This window comes from Oncorhynchus keta, chromosome 17 (assembly GCF_023373465.1).
Source record: "Oncorhynchus keta strain PuntledgeMale-10-30-2019 chromosome 17, Oket_V2, whole genome shotgun sequence".
In the NCBI taxonomy this organism is placed as follows: domain Eukaryota; kingdom Metazoa; phylum Chordata; class Actinopteri; order Salmoniformes; family Salmonidae; genus Oncorhynchus; species Oncorhynchus keta.
Window position 1 is genome coordinate 44682127 of NC_068437.1, and position 20608 is coordinate 44702734.

Below are 20608 nucleotides of genomic sequence, written 5' to 3' on the forward strand. Positions count from 1 at the left end.
GTATGCAAATTGGAGTGGGTCTAGGGTTTCCGGGATGAGTGTTTTGATGTGAGCTATGACCAGCCTTTCAAAGCACTTCATGGCTACCAACATGAGTGCTACAGGGCGGTTACCTTCGCTTTCTTGGCCATATTGATTATGGTGGTCTGCTTGAAACATGTAGGTATTACAGACTCGGTCAGGGAGAAGTGGAAAATGTCAGTGAAGACACTTGCCAGTTGGTCAGCGCATGCTCTGAGTACACGTCCTGGTAGTCCGTCTGGCCCCACGGCCTTGTGAATGTTGAGCTGTTTAAAGGTCTTGCTCACATCAGCTACGGAGAGCGTGATCACACAGTCGTCCGCAACAGCTGGTTCTCACGGCTGGCTTTCCCTTCGTAGTCCTGTAATAGTTTGCAAGCCTTGCCACATCCGACGAGTGTAGTTGGATTCAATCTTAGTCCCGTATGGACACTTTTCCTGTTTGATGGTTAGTCTGAGGGCATCTCCGGATTTATTATAAGCGTCCGGATTAGTGTCCCGTTCCTTGAAAGTGGCAGCTCTAGCCTTTAGCTTGTTTACATTGTTCCAAGTGGTAAAAAAAATGATAGTGTAATCTAACAGCACCTGTTTGGCGCACATAATATGCACAAAGCGCTTGCTCCTTATCTTAGTTTTCTTGATTGCCAGTATTGTCAACAACTATTCAAATTTATTCCACACATATGACTTCCCCTTTACCTGCTGAAAAACCAAACATTCACCCCTTTCCAGCTTATTTGTCACGTCATGTGCATCCATTTTGCTGTCACATGTGTTCTGGTGTTAAGAGTTTGTTATAAACAATTTATTAATCTGTTTAGGATATGCTATAGGTCAGGCTCTATTGGCCACGTACATGCGATGCATACATGAGCGCAAGGGTTCAGGAAATAGGGAATGTTTTTCCTAAACAAATGATTGATTTTGGTAACAAATCTTTTCAGTCAAATGGTTATAGACTCATTATTTTGCAGGTTCAGCAACACAGACAGCGTGATAAACACTGCTGATGTTCTGTGGTGGTCGCTGCAGCAGGGAGGACAGAGAGACAGTAATGACAGTCACTCGCTGTCATTATTTCTTAACACAGTGCAGCAAGTCTGAGCCCGGCCCGGCACAATCAAATCAATTGCGGCCAAACTCCCTCTAGTCATCTGGGTGTCTTAATTACTTCATCAAACAGTGCACATAAAAATAAGCTCAGTGCATATAGTTGATTTGATTAAACTATATAGGATGTGTCTATATATGTAAAAATATATGTCAACATTTTTCAACCAATTGGTTGGTCGAAAAAACACGAGAGTGTTGAAAACAGCATGTCTGGGACAGGTAGCACGTCCGGTGAACAGGTCGGGATTCCATAGCCGCAGAAACTGGAGCAGCAGCACGGCTGTTCTTCTTATTTCTTATTTCGTATGTCTTTTTATTTATTGTGTTTTTAGTCTAACTTATGTTATTTTTAGTACTACATTGATATTGATTACTGCATTGTTGGGTTTAGAGCTTGTAAGAAAGGTATTTCACTGTACTTGTGCCCTTGACATTAAAACCTGAAACTTCAGGTAAAGTTTGAGACAAAACAAAAAAGAGAGCATTACACCTCAATAGAAACCTGCTTTTGTGCCTTTTTACCAATGGTTAAAAGGAGCTGTAAAATTTGTTTCCAGAGGTTTTGCTCTGTAGGTGCTGTGGCTGACAGGAAGGTGTAAGCTGTGTAAATGTGTGTCTGTGTATCGCGATCCTCGGAGCCAGCATTGTTTCCCCTAGGATTTTTTTAGCAGCAGTGGCAAGGTTAGTTTGGTGGGGAGTGGGTGTGGCCAATGGCAAGGTTAGTGTGGGGGGGAGTGGATGTGGCCAATGGCAAGGTTAGTGTGGGGGGGAGTGGGTGTGGCCAATGGCAAGGTTAGTGTGGGGGAGTGGGTGTGGCCAATGGCAAGGTCAAATTTTGTGCAGTTTTAAAGCTAATTTCCTGCAATTCTACACATTTTGCCATGGGACTGAGAGAAAATATGCCGTTTTAAAGTAATTGTCCAGTATAAATTTAACTTTTAAAAGTTAATATTCTGTTAGCTCATATCTAAATAATGTTGTTGACTCGTCTTATACTCGTATTTGTGGCAAAAGCATAAATAGGCAGGGGGAAAAACACTTTAAACTGTGGTCTCAAACAGACCGTTTCAAAAATGCTTGCTGTTTCCTTTTAGAGTATGATGTCATACTCCGGAGGAGGTTGAGCTGGCCATTCAGCAGTCTAGAGATGGATGAGCTGGCCAATCAACAGTTTACTTGTATTCATATTTTTAGTTACTGTTATACGCCCACACCATTCTGTTGTTGAGGTAAGCCCACACCATTCTGTTGTTGGGGTACGCCCACACCATTCTGTTGTTGAGGTAAGCCCACACCATTCTGTTGTTGAGGTAAGCCCACACCATTCTGTTGTTGAGGTACGCCCACAACATTCTGTTGTTGAGGTACGCCCACAACATTCTGTTGTTGAGGTACGCCCACAACATTCTGTTGTTGAGGTACGCCCACAACATTCTGTTGTTGAGGTACGCCCACACCATTCTGTTGTTGAGGTAAGCCCACACCATTCTGTTGTTGGGGTAAGCCCACACCATTCTGTTGTTGAGGTACGCCCACACCATTCTGTTGTTGAGGTAAGCCCACACCATTCTGTTGTTGAGGTACGCCCACACCATTCTGTTGTTGAGGTACGCCCACAACATTCTGTTGTTGAGGTACGCCCACAACATTCTGTTGTTGAGGTACGCCCACAACATTCTGTTGTTGAGGTAAGCCCACACCATTCTGTTGTTGAGGTATGCCCACACCATTCTGTTGTTGGGATAAGCCCACACCATTCTGTTGTTGAGGATAAGCCCACAACATTCTGTTGTTGAGGTACGCCCACAACATTCTGTTGTTGAGGTAAGTCCACACCATTCTGTTGTTGAGGTATGCCCACACCATTCTGTTGTTGAGGTAAGTCCACACCATTCTGTTGTTGGGGTACGCCCACACCATTCTGTTGTTGGGATAAGCCCACACCATTCTGTTGTTGGGGTACGCCCACACCATTCTGTTGTTGGGGTATGCCCACACCATTCTGTTGTTGGGGTACGCCCACACCATTCTGTTGTTGGGGTATGCCCACACCATTCTGTTGTTGGGGTACGCCCACACCATTCTGTTGTTGGCGTACGCCCACACCATTCTGTTGTTGAGGTATGCCCACACCATTCTAACACAGAAAAGCTGATTTTTAACATACTTAATTCCCATTTTTTGGAAGGAAAACTATTTCACTCATATTTTAAGTAACTATAGGTCATATTTCATAGCAATCTGGAAGCACTGGACAGTTACTTTAAAGCAAATTTGCTGCAATTCTGCACATTTTGCCATAGCGTTTGTTGTGTTCTTATGACATCTGAGTGACAAACAAATTATAACACCATTTTTTTTAAAAGCCATGACATTTTTGGAATTTTAAAATCTGACTATCTAGTTTTGATTCTGGTGGTTGTTAGTTCTCAAAGATGATCTTATAAAAAAAATATATAGCTACATTATCATTTCTACAGACTTTATATCGGGTTTCAGTTGTTTAAGTTAAAAAAGTATGTAAAAAAAAAAAACATTTTTACATTATATTTTTGAGTGGCGGCCACGATTTAGGATCCGCCGGTGCCAAATGAATATAGGGGAAACACTGGCCAGTGTGTGGGTTTGGTGGACAGGGCTCTGAATAGCAGTCTCCTGCCTTGAGGCAGTCTGATGTAGACAGAGAACACTGTAACCAAGCACCCTATATGATTACGTTCTTGTTCCCCAGCCGTTGCAGTTGCTAAGTCATCTTGTATCTGAGATACTGACAACGGTTCAAAAGCACCTACATTGTGTCTGATCTGACTTTGATTGATGCTCCGCTCTGTAATCTAAGCATGCTTTCTGAAGGGGGTTTTGGAAAGAGGTATTTTGAAGGGAGGGCTGTGTTTATGTTTCAGACAAAGATGTATCTGGTGTTTGATTTGATGTCTATACCTGGGAAAAATAACTACTAACAGATGAGTAGTTCTAGAGTACTTGTATTCCTCAACCTCTTTACATCCAGCCTGTTGGGTTATTTTAGCACTTGCACTGCATTTAGCTGGTCTGCCCACTCATTTCAAGTGAGAATCCACCCCATCAAAGCTACACCTACAGCACACTGAGAGGGTTATGGGAGAGGATTGGGCACCTGGCCAAAAATGCATTAGTATTCAGATGATGATCAGTAAGAGCAAGGCAGACACACACAGAGAGGAGTGGGGTACCAGTACTGTATGTGTGAGAAGCAGAGTGAGCTGGAGGGGGCTTCAATCTCGTGGCGAAGAAAGAGAGAGGGGGGAGGATCATCACTGTCTCATTACAGTAGCTTCAGGGCTCTCCACGGTACGCACACACGCACGCACACACACGCACACTTCAGCCGGAGAGAGAACGGGCAGGGAGGGGATCCACTCCATTCTGTGGAGGGAGCACAATGCTGAGAGAGTCTGTCTGTCTGCCTGCCGGGCTGTCGGGCTGGGCTAAGGCCTGATAGTGATCAGTGATAGCCCTGTGCTGTCTGGCTGGCTGGGACTGGGCTGTCGTCGCAGCTGTGCTGTCTGTCTGTCTGCTGGCCTGCTTACCTGTTGAGTGCAGCTCCTTGGTGGGCAGTCTGGGCTCTAGACTCTGTCTATGACACGCAGTGGGAAGGATAGACTGCATGCAACACAAAGGGACAGACTGGATACTGAAACCAATATGAGAACGAAGTGGAGAATTTAAGCTGTGAAGTAAGTGTTTTTGTCTGTTTGTTCATTTGTATTGGAGTGTGTCTTTGAATGTGGAGGGAAAGTGCCTAGGGTTGGTGTGATGGTGATGTCATTCAGTCTGTTTGGTATTGAAGACTTCCTGTCTCGTGTAATGTGATAAATAGTAAGTCATTCATTATGATCTCTGTAACCCAATCACAGCCTGTAACTCCAGCTGTGTGTGTGTGTGAATACAGTAAAGCCCAGAGAGGTATCCATGAAGAAAGCTAGATCCACTCAGGGGTTTCTAAAGCTAAGCAGCTTCAGTTCACATTCCAGCTCAGGCTTCATCCGTATGACAATGGTGGATATTGCTTGTCTGCCTGCCTCTTAACTCTAGCAGGCTTGGAACTATATGAGAACATACAGAAAGAAAACTTATTGGAGGGAATTAACATTATTTAGGCCTATTTGATTTGGCCCTGGGAAGAAGTAAAGAAGGTCACATTCCTCAGTGCTCTAGGGAAGATAGTACACAGTGTATCTGCAACATGAAGGGCTGCTACAAAAGGTTGAAGACCTCATATGGAGTTCACGTCAGTAGCTCCTGAATAGAAACCTATTGTTGACACAGCCTAGGCAGCCTATGATTTAGTACAGGATTCCTGAGGATACAGAGGACACTGTATGATATTGGCTGAAATATAGCCAAACACTGTATGCTGTGTGAATTATTCATTATTGTTACATTGTGTAGGAGTTGAATCCGAGAGATAGAGGAGTCCAGAGTGTTGTGAAAGGGAATTAGTGGTGTGTTGCATGCCCATCCTGGGACCTGTGTCTGGTCTGCTGGGTCCTGGCTATGAGGGGACTCAGCTAATACAGCAGTGGGGAACCCATCTGCAAACACAATGTCTGACAGATAGGAAGAGAGATGGGGAACCTCATCTGATCAAGGAAGCCACCACTTCCCAGAGCAAGATCAACACAAATGATGCTTCAACATCCAGTTTCAACTGTTCTGCCTCACTATTATTCGACCATGCTGGTCATTTATGAACATTTGAACATCTTGGCCATGTTCTGTTATAATCTCCACCTGGCACAGCCAGAAGAGGACGGGCCACCCCACATATGCTCTCTCTAATTCTCTCTTTCTTTCTCTCTCTCGGAGGACCTGAGCCCTAGGACCGTGCCCCAGGACTACCTGACATGATGACTCCTTGCTGTCCCCGGTCCACCTGACTGTGCTGCTGCTCCAGTTTCAACTGTTCTGCCTTGTTATTATTCGACCATGCTGGTCATTTATGAACATTTGAACATCTTGGCCATGTTCTGTTATAATCTCCACCCGGCACAGCCAGAAGAGGACTGGCCACCCCACATAGCCTGGTTCCTCTCTAGGTTTCTTCCTAGGTTTTGGCCTTTCTAGGGAGTTTTTCCTAGCCACCGTGCTTCTACACCTGCATTGCTTGCTGTTTGGGATTTTAGGCTGGGTTTCTGTACAGCACTTTGAGATATCAGCTGATGTACGAAGGGCTATATAAATAAATTTGATTTGATCAATGATCACAATGCTTTTTCACTGATGCTTGAATGGATGGATGCTGATATTTTTTTAAATCTTTATTTAACCAGGCAAGTCAGTTAAGAACAAATTCCTATTTTCAATGACGGCCTAGGAACAGTGGGTTAACTGCCTGTTCAGGGGCAGAACGACAACTCGGGGGTTTGAACTTGCAACCTTCCGGTTACTAGTCCAACGCTATAACCACTAGGCTACCCTGCCGCCCCATATATACCTTCTCTGCTATACAATCTCGTTTCCGAGCTGGTCATGGGTGCTCAAGGTCGTAAACGATATCATAACCGCCATCGATAAGAGACTGTGCAGCTGTATTCATTGACCTGGCCAAGGCTTTCGACTCTGTCAATCACCACATTCTTATTGGCAGACTCAACAGCCTTGGTTTCTCAAATGACTGCCTCGCCTGGTTCACCAACTACTTCTCAGTCAGAGTTCAGTGTGTCAAATATGAGGGCCTGTTGTCCGGACCACTGGCAGTCTCTATGGGGGTGCCACAGGGTTCAATTCTCGGGCCAACTCGTTTCTCTGTAAACATCAATGATGTCGCTCTTGCTGCTGGTGATTCTCTGATCCACCTCTAGGCAGACGACACCATTCTGTATACTTCTGGCCCCTCTTTGGACACTGTGTTAACTAACCTCCAGACGGGCTTCATTGCCATACAACTCTCCTTCTGTGGCCTCCAACTGCTCTTAAATGCAAGTAAAACTAAATGCAACCAAATTCAACCAATCAAATCAAATTTATTTATATAGCCCTTCGTACATCAGCTGATATCTCAAAGTGCTGTACAGAAACCCAGCCTAAAATCCCAAACAGCAAACAATGCAGGTGTAGAAGCACGGTGGCTAGGAAAAACTCCCTAGAAAGGCCAAAACCTAGGAAGAAACCTAGAGAGGAACCAGGCTATGTGGGGTGGCCAGTCCTCTTCTGGCTGTGCCGGGTGGAGATTATAACAGAACATGGCCAAGATGTTCAAATGTTCATAAATGACCAGCATGGTCAAATAATAGTAAGGCAAAACAGTTGAAACTGGAGCAGCAGCATGGCCAGGTGGACTGGGGACAGCAAGGAGTCATCATGTCAGGTAGTCCTGGGGCATGGTCCTAGGGCTCAGGTCCTCTGAGAGAGAGAAAGAAAGAAGAGAAAGAAGGACACCGAGGACAGGAGAAGTACTAGATATAACAAACTGACCCTAGCCCCCGACACAAACTACTGCAGCATAAATACTGGAGGCTGAGACAGGAGGGATCAGGAGACACTGTGGCCCCATCCGAGGACACCGGACAGGGCCAAACAGGAAGGATATAACCCCACCCACTTTGCAAAAGCACAGCCCCCCACAGGAGACCCGTTCAGCATCACTAGATACTTAGAATATGTGGACAAACAAGTACCTAGACTTTAGACTCTCCTTGCAGACTCCCATCTCCAATCCTAAATTAAATCTAGAATCACAACAAAGCATCCTTCACTCATGCTGCCAAACATCCCTCGTAAAACTGACAATTGGTAGAGCAATGATATTTACAAAATAGCCTCCAACACTCTACTCAGCAAATTGTCTAACAGTGCCAGGGCCCCATATACTACCCACCACTGCGACCTGTATTTTCTCGTTGGCTGGCCCTCGCTTCATCCCAAACCCACTGGCTCCAGGTCACTATAAGTCTTTGCTAGGTAAAGCCCATTATCTCAGCTCACTGGTCACCATATGCACGCTCTCCAGCAGGTGACTGGTCACCCCCAAAGCCAACACTTTTTTGGCCGCATTTCCTTCCAGTTCTCTGCAAAAATCACTGAAGCTGGAGACTCATAAAACTTTGAGCATCAGCTGTCAGAACAGCTCACAGATCATTTCACCTGTGCAAGCCCATCTGTAAATAGCATATATCATCCCCAAAGTTATTTTTTTCTTCTTCTCCTTTGCACCCCATTCTCATTATTCATCTTCTGCATATCACTCCAGTGTTAATTGCTAAATTGTAATTACTTCACCACTACAGCCTATTTATTGCCTTACCTCCCTAATCTTACCTCATTTGCACACACTGTAAATATATTTTTTTCTATTGTGTTATTGACTGTACTGTAAGTTTGTTTATTCCATGTGTTACTCTGTGTTGTTGTTTGTGTCGCACTGCTTTGCATTATCTTGGCCAGGTAGCAGTTGTAAATGAGAACTTGTTCTCATCTGGCCTTCCTGGTTAAATAAGGGTTAAATAAAATAAATAAAAATGTTTTAAATAACTTGATTGTTATTTAGAATCAGTTGGACATCCCAAGCTTATAAGCAAAAACAAATTAAATGCGTTTTAACTACCTTATGGAATGCAAGCTTTTTTTGTTACATCTCATCACTTAACCTCCTGCGGATAGGAAGAGAGGCCTCTTCAATCTCCTCAACACACTATTGTGAAACTACATTGTGTTTGAATAGAAGTGTTTCACACCCTAAATTGTGGTAATTGAGTGCTTCAGACAACAGTCTTAATTATGCTTGAGAGGAATAACACCCTGGAGCCGATTGGCATGGAAATGAGCCAGTGACAAAAGGAAGCAAGGAAACGAGGGAGTAAATTCTACTGTCACCTCCTTAGCCCTCAGCGTTGACTGGCTGCTGGGATGTATTATGGAAGTGAAGTTAACGTTAAAGTGGGTGAATGAGGTGTTCTGTTCATTTCCCTCTGTTTCTTTCTCTCTGCAGAATCAATAGAATGTTCCACAAAAGAACACTCAATGCTAATGTGAATCTATTTGTGTTTGTTATTGTGGCATATCGTGTTGTGGATGTGAGTCTGTGAGCTGTCTTTGAGATTTGAGTGTGTGTGTGTGTGTGTGTGTGTGTGTGTGTGTGTGTGTGTGTGTGTGTGTGTGTGTGTGTGTGTGTGTGTGTGTGTGTGTGTGTGTGTGTGTGTGTGTGTGTGTGTGTGTGTGTGTGTGTGTGTGTGTGTGTGTGTGTGTGTGTGTGTGTGTGTGTGTGTGTGTGTGTGTGTGTGTGTGTGTGTGTGTGTGTGTGTGTGTGTGTGTGTGTGTGTGTGTGTGTGTGTGTGTGTCACTACTCCGTGCGGTGACCGCTTGTCCAGAGTCCGTCTCCAGCTCCCACATCCTCAGCAGAGTAACACTGGAACAATGAGAGTGAACTTGGCTTGGGTTCACATCAGAGATGTGAAATCACACCCAGACCAGGACAGAAGAGCACGTAGCACATTATAACTCTGGGTCAAATGTTTTGCTGTTAGAAGCCAGCAGCCAATATTTTGCAAACAAACTGGGCAAATTGCACGTGCTGAGAAAATAGAAACAATTTGACTTAACTAATTCTGTAGTTAGCTTGTCAGAAAGGAATTTCTTCTTGAATTTACTTTCATTCAGAACAAAACAAGTGGAATGTTCTTTTCCAGGACAGCTAAAATTACAGAATATAGTGGAAAATGGTGTCATTTCTCTCCTTTTTGATTACTCCACTGATTTGAGGGACAGGCACTTGCGTGTCAGAGAGAGAGAGAGAGAGAGAGACTGTCAAATCTGTTGAGAGATTGGTTGTTCAGCTGAATTCCTGACACTCCTATGGCTTTGAGGCAGCCATGTCATTACACACGACTGGCTTCAGAGGTTTGGGCTGCTAGCCTGCTAGCCTGCTAGCCTGGAATGTGCCGGCAAAGATAAATGTATAGCTATCCCACTTTTCTAAATATATCAACTAAGTTTTATATTTCATGCCTTTTTGTTTTTAACAGCTAAGGGCTGCCTTTCTGTCGTAAATATATTTTTGTCAATTCAATGTCCCTGGAAAGTGGAGAGATATTGGCATGTTCAGGGGGCTAGATTGGCTTTATTGTAAGTCAGTAAGTCAGCCCTTTAAAGCTTGACCCCTGACCCGGGGACGTGACCCTGAACAATCCTTTTAAGGCAAAGCAATAAGATTGGCTCAGGAAAACCCACCAACATGTGTCCTCCTAGACTTGTTGTCTTTACAAATACCCCCAAGAATACTCATTATCCACCTGGCAAAATAAGGCTGACTCTGAGCAGTTGGTTTGGGCAAATGTGGATTTAAAGCACTTCTTTGGTTAGCTGTTCCTAGATCATGTTAAAAGCTGAAGATTGTTTGAATGTCTCAGAGGTAAAGCTGTTCTGAGATCTGTTCTGAGATCTGAGGCTTACCTTCCTGTGTTTGAAGGACCTCACAGGTTCTGTTCTGTTTTATCAGCTCTGACTTGGCTGTTTAGATCGTGACTCAGAAGCTGAAGTGGTGTTTGAAGTGCTTCCCAGGTTACTCCCCTATGTGGCTGTTCTGTGGGTGGGTGTGTTTGTGTGTGTGTGAGGCCGCTCCCCTTAGTGTGTGTGTGTTTGGCTGGCTGCAGGGGGAGAGATCAGTCAGTCAGTGTGCTCTAGCGGAGAGAACTGAGCATACAGTGGAAATGTACACATGAAGCTCTCCGTCATTCACTCCAACTTCAGCGGCTTCCCTCAGCGAGCTCCCAGCAGCTCCTACTACAGCGAAGGGATACCACCTTGGGCTGCTGCGGGCTCTATCAGGTATGGACAGACAGACAGACCAGAGTTACCTTTTGCTCATGATCATTTTCTTATTTGTGGGAGAGAGAATAGAGAATCTTTACTTGTGGTGTTGTGTATCTATAAATTGTGTGTTTGTTGGAGTTTTGGTTAGAATTTAAAAACGGGTACATTTCTTATACATTTTTAAATGTTCAGTTTCTTTTTATGGTTTATTTTAACATTTAGTGAATGTGTGACAAAACCTTTAAAGGAGCTCCTAAAATGGCAACACGTCAAATGTTATTTGTCACATGCACTGAATACAACAGGTGTTACCGTGAAATGCTTACTTACAAGCCTTTAACCAACAATGCAGCTCAAGAAATAGAGTTAATACAATATTTACTAAATAAACTAAAGCTAAATGACATAAAATGAACTAAATGTAATTCCTTCTTGAATGTAGTGCATCCCTTAATGTTCCTATTCATGCATGGAAATTGTCCTTTAACAGGGGTGTTTCTTTTAAGTGATATGTGTATTAATGTAAGCTCTTCTTTGTTGAGTGCTGTGCAGACAGTGTTTGCAGAGAGCTTGGTCTTTGCCTGTGGGCTGGTTTCTCTCTAATCTGTCTGCTCTGGTCTACTGGCAGACTGGCTTTTTTAGGTCAGCAACCAGCCATGCTAAAATACACTCTGTCCAGAGTAGCATTGCGTTATCAAATGTTTGTTAAACACAATATTTGGTTAGTTAAACGATCCAATGTGTAGTTGTTGTTTTTTATTCCAAGAAAATAGAGAACTCTTGTGTGGCAGTTTCTTCTGTTTAATGACTTGCCCAACTCAGAGTTAGGTGTTCATTGCTTGGAAACAGCTTTGAATATTGCTGAGGGGGTGAGAAGTCTAGTAGAACTAATGGACTGCCTCCCTGACCAGAGTGGACATGCAGGGCAGTGTGCTGTGGGACCTCGACAGAGCTCCGCTCACTTCTCTCCACTGGCCTCTCAGACCAAAGTCGCGCAATTTCCTGCCCCAGAGTGTCCACTGATCCCCTCAGTCCTCTAAGGCCCTGGGTCTCTAGTTCTGAGTGTCCACTGATCCCCTCAGTCCTCTAAGGCCCTGGGTCTCTAGTTCTGAGTGTCCACTGATCCCCTCAGTCCTCTAAGGCCCTGGGTCTCTAATTCTGAGTGTCCACTGATCCCCTCAGTCCTCTAAGGCCCTGGGTCTCTAATTCTGAGTGTCCACTGATCCCCTCAGTCCTCTAAGGCCCTGGGTCTCTAGTTCTGAGTGTCCACTGATCCCCTCAGTCCTCTAAGGCCCTGGGTCTCTAATTCTGAGTGTCCACTGATCCCCTCAGTCCTCTAAGGCCCTGGGTCTCTAATTCTGAGTGTCCACTGATCCCCTCAGTCCTCTAAGGCCCTGGGTCTCTAATTCTGAGTGTCCACTGATCCCCTCAGTCCTCTAAGGCCCTGGGTCTCTAATTCTGAGTGTCCACTGATCCCTCAGTCCTCTAAGGCCCTGGGTCCCTCAGTCCCCTCAGTCCTCTAAGGCCCTGGGTCTCTAATTCTGAGTGTCCACTGATCCCCTCAGTCCTCTAAGGCCCTGGGTCTCTAATTCTGAGTGTCCACTGATCCCCTCAGTCCTCTAAGGCCCTGGGTCTCTAATTCTGAGTGTCCACTGATCCCCTCAGTCCTCTAAGGCCCTGGGTCTCTAATTCTGAGTGTCCACTGATCCCCTCAGTCCTCTAAGGCCCGGGGTCTCTAGTTCTGAGTGTCCACTGATCCCCTCAGTCCTCTAAGGCCCTGGGTCTCTAATTCTGAGTGTCCACTGATCCCCTCAGTCCTCTAAGGCCCGGGGTCTCTAATTCTGCATACACCACATGTAGCACCACACCACCCCCAACTCATTCTATAGAGACTCCAGTCTCAACTATCTTAACAAACACAACAATGTCAACTATTTTGACCCCTAACTTCTAAGCGTAGTCTTTAACATCATTTTTATTATGGCATCTCCTAGTCAGGGTGAAATGAGAGGAGAGAAGGGAAGAGATGGGGTGTAGAAAGAGAGAGTAAAGTGACTGGGATGTTAGCAAGACGGATGGAGGGAGAGAGAAAATAGAGAAGTATGTTGATTAGGGATGAGGTGTACCCTGCCAGCTCTAGTCTGCTCATTATTCAGAGTGATGGAGTGAACAGTGACAGCAGCATCAGGAGCAGGGGAGGGGAGGTCTAACCTAACATATACCTCCCCAGGCCCCAAAGGAGCTGTCAGTCAACGTAAATGGACTGCGAGCTCACTCTGCCCACAATCAACCTCTGACACAGAGCCCAGAATGTACCCAGGTGACTCCCTCCTCCATTTAACAGATCATCAGGGTTGATAGCATAGCAACCTCAGCCCACAGGCATGATTCATCCTGTTCTGCATGGCTAGAAGACATTCTGAAAATGTATTGTTTTGACCACTTCACTTCTCACTAGTCCATTAGGGGAACAGTAGAACTGCCTTCCACAGTTAAACAGAAGGAAGGAAGACATTTTGAATACTGAATGTCTGTGTCTCTGTGCTGGACCTGTTCCACTGTTGCCACCCACTCCAGCCCCTGGTCTTGTCTTGCATGCCTCAGATCAGTGAAAATAGGAATTGTTTTGGGGTAGCTGTGTGGATGGAGTTCTGGTGTGTGGGTGTGAAGACCAGGGCAGGGAAACACGGGCTGGATTGGACACTGGGACACTGCACTAGGCAGGCAGCTGTCCAGCAGGACACACTGTGCCTGGCAAACGTTAGATTAGAGCCAGACCTCTGCCCACCTCCCTGCCCGACTGGAACCTTCTTGAGTCATATGGGGGGTGTTTTTTTTTTTAAATGTAACCTTAATTTAACTAGGCAAGTCAGTTAAGAACAAATTCTTATTTACAATGACGGCCTACCAAAAGGCAAAAGGCCTCCTGCGGGGACGGGGATGACAAAATAAAAATATAGGTCAAAACACACATCATGACGAGACACCACAACTACATAAAGAGAGACCAAAGACGACAACAGCATGGCAGCAACACATGACGATACAGCATCGTAGCAACACATGGCAACAGCACAACATGTTAGCAGCACAAAGCATGGTACAAACATTATTGGACACAGACAACAGCACAAAGGACAAGAATGTAGAGACAACAATACATCACACAAAGCAGCCACAACTGTCAGGAAGAGTGTCCATGATTGAGTCTTTGAATGAAGAGATGGAGATAAAACGGTCCAGTTTGAGTGTTGGGACTACTGTTGAATCATTCCTGTCATCTATTGACTCTGATTTACCTTTGCTACCAGTTCATATTTCTCCATGTAAACATAGACCTATACTGAAATGGTTGGACTTACTTGAGACTTTGGACTGAGTATACCTGTGAAGTAAGTACGTTGCTTCTGGCTTACGTGTTGAGAGGAGCTGTTGATGCTGTCACAAGGAACTCTCAGCACTGTCTGGCTGCGGATAGCTGGGATGTTTCGGTTAGCTGAGTCAGCATCACACTGGCATGGGCAGACAGACAGACAGACAGACAGACAGACACAGGTGGCGTGAGTGTGTCTTGCTCCGTGTGAACTTCTAATCTTTTGAGAGGAACCTCCCATCCAACTCCCTGCACACTTCCACACATCTGAGAGTACTGTTAAAGGAGTGATTCTGTTACCCAGACAGTGGGTGATGAACCACACACACACACACCTATCTGTCTGTACACACACAGATTTCGGTCCGTTCCCAGTTCACACACAGAACCTTTGGCCCTGAGAATAGCAACATTTTCCACAGAACCCCACTCTAATGAAAGGTAAGCTCAGTGGGAACAGGGAGGTCCTGGTGTAGAGCGGTCACAAATCATATATAAGGCAGCTTGCATGAGACCCAGACATCCCCACTATTCCTTATCTTCTGGCCTCCACGCAAGCCTCCTTAGAATGGTATCTTGGTTTAGGGCCCATCAGTGTTGGTGACTGGCAGGACCTGGTGTGGTGGAAAACTCTGTTACCCAGCAGCCCGCTTGGTCCTGGGAGACACGCTGCTGAACGCTAATTAAAACAAGTTTGGTGTTCAGGGGGAGACGTTCCTAACATCACAGGCATATGGGAATGCTGTCTCTGGCCAACAGACCTAGGAAAAGAGGGAGAATAATAGGAGTGGTTTTCTCTCCACCCTGTCTTCTCTTGTTAATGTCTCTGTTTCTCTCCACCCTGTCTTCTCTTGTTAATGGCTCTCTGTTTCTCTCCACCCTGTCTTCTCTTGTTAATGGCTCTATGTTTCTCTCCACCCTGTCTTCTCTTGTTAATGTCTCTGTTTCTCTCCACCCTGTCTTCTCTTGTTAATGTCTCTCTGTTTCTCTCCACCCTGTCTTCTCTTGTTAATGTCTCTCTGTTTCTCTCCACCCTGTCTTCTCTTGTTAATGGCTCTCTGTTTCTCTCCACCCTGTCTTCTCTTGTTAATGGCTCTGTTTCTCTCCACCCTGTCTTCTCTTGTTAATGTTTCTCTCCACCCTGTCTTCTCTTGTTAATGGCTCTCTGTTTCTCTCCACCCTGTCTTCTCTTGTTAATGTCTTCTGTCTTCTCTTGTTAATGGCTCTCTGTTTCTCTCCACCCTGTCTTCTCTTGTTAATGGCTCTATGTTTCTCTCCACCCTGTCTTCTCTTGTTAATGGCTCTCTGTTTCTCTCCACCCTGTCTTCTCTTGTTAATGGCTCTCTGTTTCTCTCCACCCTGTCTTCTCTTGTTAATGTCTCTCTGTTTCTCTCCACCCTGTCTTCTCTTGTTAATGGCTCTCTGTTTCTCTCCACCCTGTCTTCTCTTGTTAATGGCTCTCTGTTTCTCTCCACCCTGTCTTCTCTTGTTAATGGCTCTCTGTTTCTCTCCACCCTGTCTTCTCTTGTTAATGTCTCTGTTTCTCTCCACCCTGTCTTCTCTTGTTAATGGCTCTCTGTTTCTCTCCACCCTGTCTTCTCTTGTTAATGTCTCTCTTTCTCTCCACCCTGTCTTCTCTTGTTAATGTCTCTGTTTCTCTCCACCCTGTCTTCTCTTGTTAATGGCTCTCTGTTTCTCTCCACCCTGTCTTCTCTTGTTAATGGCTCTCTGTTTCTCTCCACCCTGTCTTCTCTTGTTAATGGCTCTCTGTTTCTCTCCACCCTGTCTTCTCTTGTTAATGGCTCTCTGTTTCTCTCCACCCTGTCTTCTCTTGTTAATGTCTCTCTTTCTCTCCACCCTGTCTTCTCTTGTTAATGGCTCTCTGTTTCTCTCCACCCTGTCTTCTCTTGTTAATGTCTCTCTTTCTCTCCACCCTGTCTTCTCTTGTTAATGGCTCTCTGTTTCTCTCCACCCTGTCTTCTCTTGTTAATGGCTCTCTGTTTCTCTCCACCCTGTCTTCTCTTGTTAATGTCTCTCTTTCTCTCCACCCTGTCTTCTCTTGTTAATGGCTCTCTGTTTCTCTCCACCCTGTCTTCTCTTGTTAATGTCTCTCTTTCTCTCCACCCTGTCTTCTCTTGTTAATGGCTCTCTGTTTCTCTCCACCCTGTCTTCTCTTGTTAATGTCTCTCTTTCTCTACAGCAGGGATCATCAACTAGATTCAGCCGCTTACCGATTTGTTCTTAAGCGAATTGTCAAGAAATAATTACAAATTATTTGGAGACTGTAAATTGACCGCAAGAAGCCCAAACAGTTAACATTTGACTAAAACATAATAATTTCAAACCTTTTTTACAATTGATACGATCATATACGTCTCTCTATTATGTGTGTGAATACTTTGGAACAGACTTCCAACATTAAAATGACTTGGAGCTGATTTGCTGTTGTTTTTAGTCTTTTATGTCCCCCAAAACTTGGGGGGGGCAAAATCAAATAACCCTCGGGCCAAACGTGGGTGACCAGTTGGGGAACCCTGCTCTACATATCTTTCCTTTCTCACTCTAGTTATGTCTCTCGTGTCTTACCTCTTTCTCTCTAATAACTTTTACCATATCTACTCAAACTCTTTCTCTCTTCTGTGTTCCTCTCTTCCAGTTGGGACGACAGCAGCTCGGTGAGCAGTGGGGTCAGTGACACTATCGACACAGATGACATCAACACCAGTTCCTCAGTCAGCTCCTACGTCAACACTCCGTCCGTCTCCTGCAAGGACATAGAGGGACAGGTAGGTTCTGCCCCAATTAGGGGCGTGGCAACAATAGAATTAGAATGACTAGAACAGTGAACAGACATTACGTTGTTTCTTTTTTCTATTTTTACAAGCCAAGAAACACTTATTAAACTTAAATTTCCCGTTAATAAACTCTGAATATAGATCACGTGATGTCCACAGCCAGATATTACCCTGCTAAGTTTCAATTGGTGTGATTAACCAGAATGGTTTTGGGTTATTGATCAACTAATTATTAAAATATTTTAATTCCATGTAGTTTTTTTTTGTGAGACCGATGGGACGTTTCTCTGGAGAGAAATCCAATTATTCACAAGAGAAATGAAGTCAAGTAGAGTCGCAATTCAACGGCTTAGACACAAGAGGTATGTGGCAGGGTCTACAGTCAATCATGGACTACAAAAGGAAAACCAGCCATGTCGCGGACCCCGATGTCTTGCTCCCAGAAAAACTAAACGACTTCTTTGCTCGCTTTGAGGACAATACAGTGCCACCGACACAGCCCACTACCAGAGACTGTGGACTCTCCTTCACCGCAGCCAACGTGTGTAAAACATTTAAAAGTGTTAACCCTCGCAAGGCTGCCTGCCCCTAGCCTCGGCCTCAGAGCATGCGCAGATCAGCTGGCTGATGTGTTTACGGACATATTCAATCAATCCCAGTCTGCTGTTCCCACATGCTTCAAGAGGGCCACCATTGTTCCTGTTCCCTAGAAAGCTAAGGTAACTGAGCTAAACGACTACTGCCCCGTCGCACTCACTTCCGTCATCATGAAGTGCTTTGAGAGACTAGTCAAGGATCATATCACATCCACCCTACCTGACACCCTATACCCACTCCAATTTTCTTACCGCCGCAATAGGTCCACAGACGACGCAATCACACTGCACACTGCCCTAACCCATCTGGACAAGAGGAATACCTATGTGAGAATGCTGTTCATCGACTACAGCTCAGCATTTAACACCATAGTACCCTCCAAACTCGTCATTAAGCTTGAGACCCCGGGTCTCCACCCCGCCCTGTGCAACTGGGTCCTGGACTTTCTGACAGGCCGCCTCCAGGTGGTGAGGTTAGGTAACAACATCCCCACCCCGCTGATCCTCAACACTGGGGCTCCACAAGGGTGCTTTCTCAGCCCTCTCCTCTACTCCCTGTTCATCCACGACTGAGTGGCCACGCACGCCTCCAACTCAATCATCAAGTTTGCAGACGACACTACAGTGGTAGGCTTGATTACCAACAACGATGAGATGGCCTACAGGGAGGAGGTGAGGGCCCTCGGAGTGTGGTGTCAGGAATATAACCTTGCACTCAACGTCAACCAAACAAAGGAGATGATCATGGACTTAAGGAAACAGCAGAGGGAGCACCCCCCTATCCACCTTGACGGGACAGTAGTGGATAAGGTGGAAAGTTTAATGTTTACTATTTTTGGCTTTGGAATTTCGATTAAAAAGCTTGAATCATTTTAATTTCATAATGCATTTCATGTTTTAAAAAATTGTTGAACCGAAACCGAATCAACCTCAAAAAAGGACTAATCGCTCAGCACTACCCGTTTAAGCGGAGGTAGGAGCGTTTAAGCTCTCTTGTGTAATTTACCAGGGACTTGTATACTTTGATTCTTTTGGCCCCAATCATTTGAATGGGTACATTAACCTGAACATAACTGCATACACTAGGCTGCCTCTTAACCTTCACACTTCAGAGGTTGTGGAAGAAATTAGCAGAGTGAAACGTTCATCTGTTTCTGATCTGTGTTATATGCTGATGTGGTTGCCGCAAAGTGTTGATTGAAGTTGCAGTCTGACACACATCACCTCCCACTTCATCTTATCCTGACACTCCTATTCGTAGGTATTTATTCTCAAGTGCACACCTTTTAGACTACTGATTTGAGCAGAAGATGTTCTGTTTGCCATATTGTAAAAGTGTCTAGATTCTTGGGACTGTATGATGCAATCCTTTTTAGGTGCTTCTGTACAATGTAGACCAACTAGATTGGCTTATTGAAATTCACTCGGTGACAAGAGTCACTGGAGACTCAAAGCCACAAGAGAGGGTAGAATACATTTCAGACGTTGCTTGTGAACCCTCAACCTGCCCCGTCAAGCCTTCGAACAGTGAGTCATTACTCAGTCATGATATGAGGCAGAATTAACTCCAACCTACTCAATTGGGCACAAACTGGTTGAATCAATATTTGCAGCAATAGGTGATAATATCTCTCTAGAAGCTGATCCGTCATCAGTATTGTGTAATAATTATAATGTTAAGATAAGATTTGAATGGAGAAAGCTGATCCGAGAGCCACACTGCTTTTCTTTCAAACCTACCAGTATCCACACATACCTCAACGACGCACACAGCAAACGTTCTCTCTGCTTGGTGTTTTGGGAAATGTGTGTTGAGTCTTCGACGGTTGCAGGAAGGATGCATCATTAAAACACTCGCTGTCGGGAGACTGGGGCCAGGTCATTTCTGCTATGAGATGAAGAACAGTAATATCACATTAATCTGTTGTATAAATTAAGAAAATATATCTGTATTCCCATTTTAACTTTGCTGTGCTTTTAAATGGTTTAAAGCGCAGTGAGACATTTGGGTGATAACTAAACCAAAAATCAGACATTGTTTTTCAATTGCAATTTGGTTGTGCATTTAGATCAGTGGTATTCAAAGTTGTTCATTATTATCTCTCATCAAAAATAAATACATTTACTCAATAACATTGTATCTATTCAAAGGTTTGTTTTTTTACATTTTGGCGACACCACTGCAGCCCCCTCGCGACCCCGACTTTGAATAACGCTGTTTTAGATGGGTGAAAGCATTGTGATAACACTTAGGAAACTTTTGCAGTCTTTATGAGTGGTTGAATATAGGCTGTAATCTCATTGATCAACTTCTCAACCAAATATTTCCCATGTTAAAATGAGTGTGCCCACAGGGCCGTGACTGCACTGAACCCTGCTTTAGAGCTGACCAGGGAAGGAGCCATGGGGTGAACTTTTTTTTAAGCTTTATTGGACAAACAATTTCTTATTTTACAATGATAGCCTACCCCGGCCAAACCCTCCCCTAACCCGGACGACCCTGGGCCAATTGTGCACCGCCCTATGAAACTCCCGATCACGGCCGGTTGTGATACAGCCCGGGATCAAACCAGGGTCTGTAGTGACGCCTCTAGCACTGAGATGCAGTGCCTTAGACCGCTGCGCCACTCGGGGGCCCAATTTATGTGCTTAACTACAAACATGACCAAAAGTATGTGGACACTTGCTCTTCAAACATCTCATTCCAAAATCATTGGCATTAATATACTGCTATAACAGCCTCCACTCATCTAGGAAGGCTTTCCACTAGATGTTGGAACATTGCTGCGGAGACTTGCTTCCATTCAGCCACTAAAGCATTAGTAAGGTCGGGCACTCATGTTGGGCTATTAGGCCAGGCTCACAGTTGGCATTCCAATTCATCCCAAAGATGTTCATTGGGGTTGAGGTCAGGGCTCTGTG

General features: G+C 44.8%; 1 protein-coding gene across 5 annotated transcripts in view; it reads left to right on the forward strand.

Moving 5' to 3' along the window:
* Window positions 1–20608, forward strand: part of LOC118395903 (neuron navigator 2-like) — a 91879-nt gene that overhangs the window by 33098 nt on the left and 38173 nt on the right. For 4 of the 5 annotated variants that reach the window (XM_052466225.1, XM_035789979.2, XM_035789982.2 and 1 more), the window contains exon 6: window positions 16952–17081. In XM_052466225.1, the coding sequence (XP_052322185.1) occupies window positions 16952–17081 (130 nt within the window). Of the gene's footprint in view, window positions 1–10720; window positions 10938–16951; window positions 17082–20608 lie in introns of those variants that run through there. The other variant, XM_052466226.1, reaches the window with a different exon arrangement.